General features: G+C 39.7%; 2 protein-coding genes across 8 annotated transcripts; one reads left to right on the top strand and one right to left on the bottom strand.

The window, feature by feature from the left end:
- Nucleotides 1-683: 683 nt before the first annotated feature.
- Nucleotides 684-3241, bottom strand: LOC129602601 (uncharacterized). Its single transcript, XM_055501669.1, has 6 exons — nucleotides 2950-3241; nucleotides 2768-2891; nucleotides 2634-2680; nucleotides 2386-2465; nucleotides 1855-2266; nucleotides 684-1375 (listed from the first exon to the last, which is right to left on the bottom strand). Exons 2-6 carry the CDS (start codon nucleotides 2833-2835, stop codon nucleotides 1035-1037), a joined length of 948 nt encoding a protein of 315 aa, XP_055357644.1. The 5' UTR covers nucleotides 2836-2891; nucleotides 2950-3241; the 3' UTR covers nucleotides 684-1034.
- Nucleotides 3242-3421: 180 nt separating this feature from the next.
- LOC129598928 (integrator complex subunit 6-like) lies at nucleotides 3422-8771 on the top strand. 7 transcript variants are annotated; one of them, XM_055497064.1, is made up of 16 exons: nucleotides 3422-3582; nucleotides 4578-4648; nucleotides 4722-5051; nucleotides 5205-5432; nucleotides 5513-5590; nucleotides 5658-5841; nucleotides 5905-6140; nucleotides 6204-6371; nucleotides 6476-6623; nucleotides 6690-6775; nucleotides 6851-6958; nucleotides 7025-7104; nucleotides 7168-7454; nucleotides 7523-7665; nucleotides 7783-8293; nucleotides 8391-8771. In XM_055497064.1, exons 3-16 carry the CDS (start codon nucleotides 4941-4943, stop codon nucleotides 8534-8536), a joined length of 2514 nt encoding a protein of 837 aa, XP_055353039.1. In that variant the 5' UTR covers nucleotides 3422-3582; nucleotides 4578-4648; nucleotides 4722-4940; the 3' UTR covers nucleotides 8537-8771. The 7 variants fall into 7 exon arrangements, with proteins under 7 accessions (XP_055353039.1, XP_055353024.1, XP_055353016.1 ...); XM_055497049.1 differs by lacking the exon at nucleotides 3422-3582 and adding an exon at nucleotides 3590-4199; XM_055497041.1 differs by lacking the exon at nucleotides 3422-3582 and adding an exon at nucleotides 3590-4199 and having other exon boundaries at nucleotides 4571-4648.
- The last annotated feature ends 1586 nt before the right edge of the window (nucleotides 8772-10357 follow it).

Here is a 10357-nt window from a genome sequence, read left to right as displayed (position 1 = left end):
ACAGAATGTGTAGAACAAGTATTTTATTAGAGGAATGCAATAATTTAATTATAGTAGAAACCCGTACCTTATCCGTGCTCAGCTTGTACGGTATACTTCTACAGAATAAAGATGTTGTACAATACATACATCCTTCTACTGTACTCCTACAGATAGGCTATTAGTCAAACTTGCGTACCTGCTGGAGGTTGGTACCAAAGTTATCTGAGCAGTTTCGTTTCAGTCAAAATAACTGCACGAAGAGCTTCTGTTACAATAAAATAGAGCGGGAGATATCATCCTGCTTTTTGTTTTTGTCGATTAGTAATTTAGTACTGTAATAGTAAAGGAAAGTTGAAACTTAAGTTCCGACTAGAAGTATTAGAAAGGAAACATCCCACCTTACTACCCTACGTATACAGAAGTACAGTACAAAATGAAGTGAACGCTTTACTTATACGCACTCTGTTATGGCTCCACCACTAGGGAAATAGTCTGCTGAAGAAAACGTGAAAGTAAAATAATTTTAATAATGTGACCTAACATTATTATTAATATTACAACACAACACAGTGCGTATAAGTAAAACGTTCAATTTCTCTGGTATCAGGAATGCAGCGAACGTTTCTAACATGTTTTTTTTTACGGTGTAACACGCAAGCTCCCCAAACATTTTTCACAAATCGAACACACAATGAATCCAGGTGAGAAACTGTGAATTTTTAATTACATAACATTATCATATTTGTGAACCGTCCGATAAGGTAAAACGCTTCAAAAACGAGGTAAAAACACCAACACCTAAGCCAAGTTAACGATTACACAGCGGCCTAAAACAGAGATTATTCTAAAAACGCGAAAACGAAAGTGTCAATGGGCCTGGAAGCCAAAGCAGTGAACAACTGGCAAAATTATCCGGCTAGAAACAACAGATAGGCTACAAATATATTGTGCTAACTTGTTTGGAATCGATGTCAGCTTTCAAAACAAAAGTGTCAAAGATTCTCAGTTTCGAGTGGAAGTTTAAACAATAAGTACAATAACTAACAGCTTGTTTACGAGGATGATTCGCCACCACTATTTTCGCCCTTTCCATACTCTTGCTGTCTAAAAAAGGAGAAAAACAACTGTTGCTGTTCTTGCTGTAGTTGTAGCATTTCTCGCATTAAATCAAACTGCTGCTGAAACTGGTCCAAATGTTGCTGCCACTTCCTTTCTTCAAAATGCAGTCGCTCTCTTTCAAGTTCAAGCTCCTTTTCGCGAATTTCCCTATTTTGTGTTAATTCGCGTTCTCGCAGCTCCAGTTGTCTAGCATTCTGTTGAGTCAACGTCATTAACTGATCCGCATCCGGTGCATTAACAACGCCTGCTTTCACAACTCGAGTCTCTATCGGAACTGCAAATATTCAAAAAGGATTAGTCAACTATTTAGACTCAACCATACGGAAACACGCACGACTGCAGCTTCTTTGTAAGCAAAAAACTAAAATGCATCTACCGGTCGGCCACATCAAGTTGTCACCAAAACAATTCAATTTTTAAAAACTGATTAAATTTTCGGTGACAACTTGGCGTGGCCACCCTGTACCTGAATTAATCAACTTCAGACATAAAAATATAACTCACTATATACTCGCATGCATTTAAGCCAGGTTCTGTTTCAGAGTAAGAGACAAAAATATTTTCTGTTCTTAAGGCTAGGTAGACTATCCTACGAATGATATCTCAACTCATGGTCAGTTCTCGGGTAAAAGTGAGCCCATGTCGGTATTACCTTAACACCTTACTCGGCTTACTGTACCATCGCAATCATGGCACATTATATTACCGTCAACATCTGCGGTGTTGCAAAATTTGATAAAAACATTTTCTTACTTGATCCCGTCCCGGTTGGGACGTGAACGGTGGGAGGATCCCCGCGAACCACTTTGACGACCGTAGGGGCTGGTTTAGGGGCAATATTAACAACCGGCTTAGTGCTTTCTTGTATTTGCTGATTGAGATAGGCATGCCGGCGCTGAGGAAACACTTCCGGTTCCGCCATGGAAATCGGGAAGCTCCGCTTACCCGTTGATTTAGGAAGAGACGGACGAGAAGACGGGGAAGAGGGAGAGTTTTCTGAGATCTCTTTATCACTGGCAATTTCGGCTAACAAACTCTTTAACTGTTCATATTGTTCTTCGGTTCTGGACCGTTTTAATTTCGCAACGTCGTTCGTGCGAAACTGCATCAAAAGGTCTTCTACGCGTTGCTTGCATGCTCTTTCGTCCGTTGGTTTGCTAAACAACTATAAATTCAAATTGAAAACACTAGTTTCTCACTGAATACTGGCAAAAAAATTTAGTTTATAAATTATGCAGTGAATACAAGTTTTTTTAAGTAATGTAACCCCAATGACAAGCCTACTGGTATCGCGTTTAAGTTGTCCACGATTTCTGTCCATGCTGCGTTCTTATTGGGCGCGGAGAATGGGCGCGCGTTGATAACTGAAAGAGTAATAAAATTCAAACTAGCTGGACAATAGAAGTTTAACAGAAATACAGTGAAGTGGGAACGTAAGTCAGTTGGTAAATACTAAATTGCCACGAATTATTTTTTAATCTGCCAGCAACAAGCAAGCATTACTGATTACTGATTACACATTACACACCTACCTTCTTCACATAACGCTAAATCTTCTGCGATCCTGAATCTGTTGTACCTATAAAGTATTAAACCACAATTTGCGCAATTGTTGAAGCCAAATAACTGTCAAACGATAAAATTTCCATCGCAAAGAGTTTCGTACATTCCACGAGGTTTAGATGACAACATCTTCCGTCCATCACCCATTACCCAGTCATCGGAAAAAGTCATCGAAAACACCGGTCGAAAATTAAATCACGGAAATAAACTTGAATAAGAATTTTGCCCTACACAATCAGGAATTCAGCTACACTACGACGGCAACTGGTATTCCAATTTACTAACTGGAGAAGTGGAGATCAAAAGGACTAAGGAACTCCGGAACAGTATGAAATCAACACGAATAACATTCGTATATTAGACAATCGGGCAGAAACCCCTCCGAAGCTTAGCATTTCGAGCCATATCCCCAAATCGCAAAATCGATAAAACTCAGACTGAATGTGAATGTGTCTGTTTCGGGAGCATGTGTGGGACATAGCCACTGAAAGGCCTGTATTTAGAGTGAATTGTGTGGGTAACATTCTTTTCTCTTTCAAACTTTATGAACGCAGAAAACGAAATGAATCGATTTCGATTGGCTGGCTTGTGCTTGCACGAAAGATCTTGTACAGGAAAAAGAGCTTTTGCGTCGTTTAATATCCGTACATTAACACAATTGCGTTGTGTATCATATAAATACAGTACAGTAATAATACTTGTAGTCTTGTAGATATCGTTTTGGTAACGCGACTTCCGCCCAGCAATTTTACGAATTGCGGAAAAAAAATCTGAAAACGTACTGGTCAGCGTTTTGCCTTTTTCAGTTTTTTATGCTTATTTAATTTTGGTATTAGTTGAGCTGCCATGCAGCAAAAGTAGAGTTTTTTTAAGTTTAAATTAATTTTCGTGGACCTGAGTCTGGACTCTGAAACTACTGTACTGATTTGCATTTGAATTGTGGTTTCACAATGATCATTGACATTGTACTTATGTGCCTATTTTTTTCCTTGGCGAAAGGGCAGTGCATTCGGTGCAGCACAGGCTTTCGCCTGTAACAGGACTCGCTAGCATGAGTTGCTCAACTTACTTTTCGGTTTTTGCCTTGAGATTTGGCGGAATTTCTGACAAATCGGAACAACGAAATCAAAAAATACCGTGCTTACTGCTTAGCGAATCCAGATAGTCGGTGATACAGTTTATATGTGAAAAAATTTGACATGGGGTGTCAAACCCCCTAAAATCGAAAAATTTTGCCTCGCGCAAAAACTTCTGGAAAAATGGGTAGTCAAATTCCAAAAATTATTGCCGGTTGACATACCCCCCCATATTACGCCCCTGGACTTTATTGTTCTTATACTAACTAATATTAAGAAATTCTGCCTACCTAATTTAATAAGTTCTTGTTCTTCGATAATCGTAATTCGTTAGCCTTTCCGTAATTTTGTTAAATTTTTGCCTCCTTTTTTGTAAATCTTTCGCATAATCGCATTCAAGTTGTCTCGCATTCAAATTCATTCAAGGGGCCGAGGGGTTCCAGCGGCCTATGGATGTCTGTACGTGCGCGGCTGTACCTGTACGGCAACCTTCGAACAGTTTTTCTGATATTCCGATTAAATTCGCTCTGCCTTTGGCTTATTTTTAGTTTGCTAATTTAAATTATTGATGATTTTGGATTATGCTGTTTACTGAGATTTTTCATTCAATCAAATTATCAGCTTCTTGTAAACCAATTACCAACATCAAATAATGTAAAAATTACGCATTCGGTATTGGTTAGCCATTTCTGCATTAAGTGCTACGACAAGCAGGGACTCGTCTTTATTGCATCTAGCGACTGTGATTAAACCTTTTCGTTTTGCACTTTTTTGGTTGTTGTTGCAGTAAATTGTAATTGCACTGTAAATTCGTAATAATGTCGCATCAGATTGTAGGTATGAAGGATAAACGGGATTAGTGGTCACTGGTCCAAATTGGACAAGGCTTAGAGTCTTTGACTTTAATGGTTCGTCAAGGAAACAACCATCTCAAAACTAGCTGACAAATCACTAATCTGTGGCTTTGTTTCTGTTTTGAAGTTATTTGGATGGCTCTTTCACAAACTGCTTAACCCCTTCTGGTTTTTGGAGGGAAAACGATGCACCTGGATAACTGTTTATGGAAATCCTTCTGCGCGGAACTCTCGACGGATTTGGCCCTTATGATGGGATAGCCCTTATGATCTTTGGGTTTCGACGATCGTGTGCTCGAGACATATTGCCCATTCTTTTCCGTTTGAGGAACTTTTGTGTTGAAAAATGGCAATAATTTTGTTTATTGTGGACAATTCGATCTCCATGTGCCAGAAGACGTATTTTGGTTGCTCCTTACTGGATGTGGCGAAAAAGGCTTTGGAAACGTTTCTTAAAGTATTTTTTATGTTTTATTACAGTAAATATTTTACAAATAGGGTTTACTTTCTCTCCATGCGGGAATAATGCAGAAATTTAAACTTTCAAGTTTTTTTAAATTTGAATTTATTCAAATTTTTCCATAATTTAATCGTGGATGTTCTTGTACAGTTTCGTGCGAGGGATTTCAACCACAGGCTAGACCGAATCATGCTGATGAATTTCGACGATCCGCCCACGCATCTGAAGGTCGGATGGAGGGAATCTCTTGTGATATTCCAAAATGAAGTGAAAAATATGCAAGCCACTGCAGTATCAAATGGATCTCAGATCATCTCCTCTGCCTTTGAAATGCTGAATGTCAATCGGTTGCAAAGCGGTATCGATACGTACGGACAAGTAAGTGTTGGCGGCGATGGGGAGCAGAATGTACTGCGGATCAGCTGTGCTTAAAAATTCGCTGTCTGAATTTTCAACAGGGTCGAAATCCTTTTTTCGTTGAGTCCGCCGTGATCATTCTCCTGACCGATGGTCATTCCTTTTCCTCCACTTCAGATGTACGTTGATGAGTGACGGCTAGATCACCGTTTGATTGTGTAACCGAGTATGGTTATTTTGCTGTAGCTGAATATTGCAATCAACAATCGCATTCCCGGAATGGAGCTGACCAAAGAGCCTTACCGATGGGATCAGCGATTTTTTAGTGTTGTCTTCCGAATACCGGGAGTTCGGAGTGACGACAAGTTATCCCCGGACGATCTGCCTCGTGACAACTCTGTTTTGGAAGGCTTTAGCAGCATGACAGGAGGTGATCTCTGCATTTCCCCTTCCAACCATAATAAAAATTGTTAAACCATCTTGCTGTGATTAGGCCGCTCATTTCTGGTGGATTCTGTGAAAGCCATCGATCTTGTTATGCTGAAAATTGCCGACAGCATGCAGATCGGAGTAATGGTCCGTCTAGAGCCGCTAGAAGAGCACAATTTTACCAGTACATCCATAGCTGTCAACAAAATGATCTACCTGCCGCGCAACCCTCAGAAGGCTCACGCTACTGGACACTGGCCATTGCCTGAAGGTTTCTGGCCTGATAATAAGACTCTCCCTGTAAGTTCATGTCCATGTGGTTGTGGAGAATCTGGGGATTGTTTTGAGATTCTGTTGTTTTAGCCCCCGCGAACGGCTCACCCCGTTTTAAAATATCGACCCTGTATGGAAGACGTTCCAAATTTTCCCTTATTGGGTGATAGTAGCTTTCCAGTAGACCGATACGAAGTTGAAAGTTCTCCGTTAACTCAGGAAATTGCCGAGAAGTCAGAACGTTTCAAGCACTGGCAGGTAAAGTTTGAAACCTTCAGTAGCATTGCTGTTTTTTCTTATTATTTACTGGGAAGATTTGATAAATATCGTTCATGTTTTAATGTTGGCACCACTTTTGCCAGGTATACGTTGATGCTGATCATTTGGACAGCGGCACAATCCATCAAATGTGTGGATACCTTGCAGTGCAGCCTACTGGTCCAGAAAATGCACCGGTATTAACGTTAAGCGTTTTGCCAATCGATTATCCCCGACTTTTTGACCTTTTTGGTTCGTATCATTTGGTAGAAAGTTGGTGATTTATGCACTTCCACTAACTATGGTTTTAACCTTTAGAAAAATTCGGACGTAATCCAAACAGAAAAGAATGGAAGAGTCAGTTCGATGCTTATGTGCAGTCGATCCCGGGGTATTCCGTCGCGGTATGAGCATAACCCTCATAACGAATGTTTCTTCTGGTTAGCAATTCGATTCAGTGGGTCGGGATATTGTCGTAGGCTCTTCGGAGGTATTTGCTCAAAGTTAACTTACATACGCTCGTCCCGGAAACGTTCGACCAGCCAAGCTTTGATCTGCAGAATTATTTGAAGAGAGTGAAAACTCAAGTGGGTAGCATTTTTGTTAGTGTGTTTTACGGCTGATCGAGCTGTGGGATTGTTACTGAATTTTAGGCAAAGCTAATATTTGATTCTACTCAAGCCTTTTTTAATTTACCACCTGCCGTACCGGAATTAATTCCTGTGATTCAGAGGTATTTTCGAATACATCAGTGCCGATTTGCCTGAACTCAAGCATTTCTGCTGAAAAATTGTAGAAGCTGGAAAAATTTTACCAAGCGTGATGTGATGAGCGGTGATGAACGTGATCTGTCGGGCCAAAAAGACGCGTTTGATGTGCTTCTTGCCAAGAGTATCGCTGAACAAAATGAAAGCGAAGCAGCTACCTTTAAAATGCATTTGCGGCCACCTACCGTCCTTCTTCAAAGAGCCAATATTGTCCTACATAGAAATCCGTTCGACGTCGAACGTGAAGATTTAGTAAGCCATATAGGCCATTTAAAATTTTCTCTGCTGTATCCCGATCGTTGGAAAGGCACCGAAAGTAAGCTATCCCAGTTGTCTTTATTATCTTTGAATTTGTTGTTTTGAGCTTATAACATACGTTTTCAGATTCAGACAAATCTATTCCCATTGCCCAGATGGGCAACTACCAAGACCACATAAAAAATGCTGTCCCACCTCTCAGAGAGATTGATGATACTCTTAAGGTTGAACGGCAAAATGTGTTTGGAAATCCGTTTGTTAATAAGAAAGTATGTCAAGACCGAAATTCTATAATTAAGTTAAAGTATTGCGTTTGCGTGCGAAATGCGAATGGTTCTGAAAATAGTAACCTATACACTCCAATAAGCTCCCTGCAATATCTACAGAAGCAGCGGTCGATGTCCCTTTCTGTGCCCGGTGGGATGGGTGGTATGGTTGACGAAGCTGATATAGATATGACCGGCGCAAGTGGTATGTCACGGCAACGTCGCGGTTTATCGGAACCCAGGGATTTCGCTCCTTCAATCCAGATATCCAAAGTGCGAAGTCGAAGTAGCACCCCTGCCGGCTTAAGCTCGCCTGTTAAGAGCACACGACACGAACCGGAACCCGAGGCAACAGCGAAAACATCTTCGACTTCGCCTGTTGAACCTCCAGCCACCCCACCTTCTCCTAAAAGGCGTTTATACATGGTTCCTCCCGAGCCATTAGCACCATCCAACTCCTTGGAAGAAATGGCGGTAGATAATGACGCACCTACCGACCTTCCACTCGCGCCAGTGACAAACGGCATCACTGATGAGAATAACGAAGTAATGGATGAGCAGACTCTGGATGATGATATTGTTCAACAATGCAGACTTCGAGCTTTGAAAGCAATTAAAACACCTGGTCGAAGTAAGTAAAGAATCGATTAACGGGAGTACACATAGAAGAAAAGACGCAATATTTTTCCTTGGAGCTACGTAAGCAGTTATGCTTGCTGTATTTTTAGATTTCAAGCCAATTCTTGATATGATAAATGAATTGAACGGGAATATGCATTTACGGAAAGCTGTAGTTGATAAGATTATTGTCGAAGCCGGACGATTTCGACGGGAGAGCCTTATCAGTCTTTTGAAAGAGACCTATGCGCTGTGATAAGGAGCAGTTGTTTTTGCCTTCGTTTTAGATAGCATGATAATGCCAGTCGTTTCATCAATTTTTTGAAGTTTTCTAAAGCGGAAACACTGATTGGCGCTGTTTACTTAATATGCCACGTTTATTAATTTATATAGGGGCGTTTGGTGTCGCCCCTTATATTTGTAATTTTTCAGTGAGGTGCTGTGCTAGTACTACACCTGTGAAGACATGAATAAACGTCAGAGAGGAGTTGCCCTTTTCAACGGCGCGCAGCTCTGTATAAGTATTGATTGGAAAGGTGGAGGTGATGTACCGATTCGCAGTTCTGCTGATTACTACAGAGTAGAACTGATACCGGTATTGTACTATGTTTATGTACAATATATCTATACTCTATACAGTATAGATATTTCATACAATGTCATAAATACCTACCCAACTGCTGTATGATACTATGAGTACAAGATCGAGGTTCTGCCGTGAGTGTGGTTTGGCGCTCTCGTTTCAATGATGGTTACTATATATTTATTCGATCAACAACAAACGGCACATTTCTTACACAGCCATAAGAAAATGACTAATCATAAATTCAATGTTGGTTTAAGTAAAATAATAAATAGATATATCTATATAAAATAATAACGGTATTATAAGCATAGCTGAAAATTAGGAGATCATGAATAGTAAGTACTATAATAGAAGTAACTGACTGAGTAGTTGCCGGCTTGAAATGCGCCCGATATCAGGTCTACATATGCTGGAGTCTTGCAGAAAGCCAGTAAGCTAAATTTATTAATATGTTTATATCAACAATAAGTTTCACTGTTGGCGTTCATTTTAACAGTGATTGCTTGCTGTTGGTGCAGTACTGCGTACAGCGTACATACTGCTTTATTCCCCTACAGTGGGCCTACACTATAAAACTAATACCACAGAGGTACCTAAATAGTAAATATAGATAATTATATAAATTATAGGTAGATATCTGTAATAATTTATAGTTATAGATATCAGATACATCGATTTTGTGCGAGCCTTATTTCGATATTATGCTACAGTAATTCGCGTTTACCGCTTTTTGTACGTGTGTTCTGACATGGGCTATAAATACTTACAAAACGAGCAGGAGCAGTCATGATAAATTGGCAAAATGAATTAAAACGTTGGTATAATTACTGAAACATTACAACGAAATAACGAATCTCTAATGAAGTAAGTACATGAACGACGACACCATGCTCCGGCTCTAAGCACATAGAAGTTGATAGAAAAGATTATGTTTGTCAAGTTAATTGATGCTGTACTTTACATGATCCAGCATTTATAATATTACTTACTATATAGATCGTATAGAATGTTACGGATGTACGTTAGTTATCGTTAATCGTGGTACCGCAGAATTTAAGTGGTGATATTTACAATGGCTAAACAAAGGTTTAAAGTTTTTCTTTTAATTTGTTATCTCTTCACCAAAAATTTCACAGGTTTAAAGTTAAGCAGTGTATTAAAGCGCGAGTGTGGTTTCAATATTCTTCGGTGATCTTTCTTTGATGCTTCTGTTACACGATACTCATGTCATTTTTGCACTGCATTTCTCTTCCATTAGCTTTCAAACAGTTGTTTTTTTATTAAGCAGTAGTGGTTATTAAAAGCATCTGGAGGCTGAAAAATCAGATGCAAATTTCGTGGGGCTAAAAATTCGTGAAGCGTATAATATTATGAAAGCGTTTGATAAAATGTTTTGATGATGACATGATGTAAAATTAAATTAATTATCAAATCCACAATATGCGAAGAAGAGAAGCAATCGCTGATTCGGCAGTACTGCCTACGAACGAC

Source organism: Paramacrobiotus metropolitanus, unplaced genomic scaffold (assembly GCF_019649055.1).
Source record: "Paramacrobiotus metropolitanus isolate TYO unplaced genomic scaffold, Prichtersi_v1.0 Parri_scaffold0000004, whole genome shotgun sequence".
Lineage (NCBI taxonomy): Eukaryota > Metazoa > Tardigrada > Eutardigrada > Parachela > Macrobiotidae > Paramacrobiotus > Paramacrobiotus metropolitanus.
Note: the sequence above shows the minus strand (reverse complement) of the source record. Positions and strands in the feature narration are given on the sequence as shown.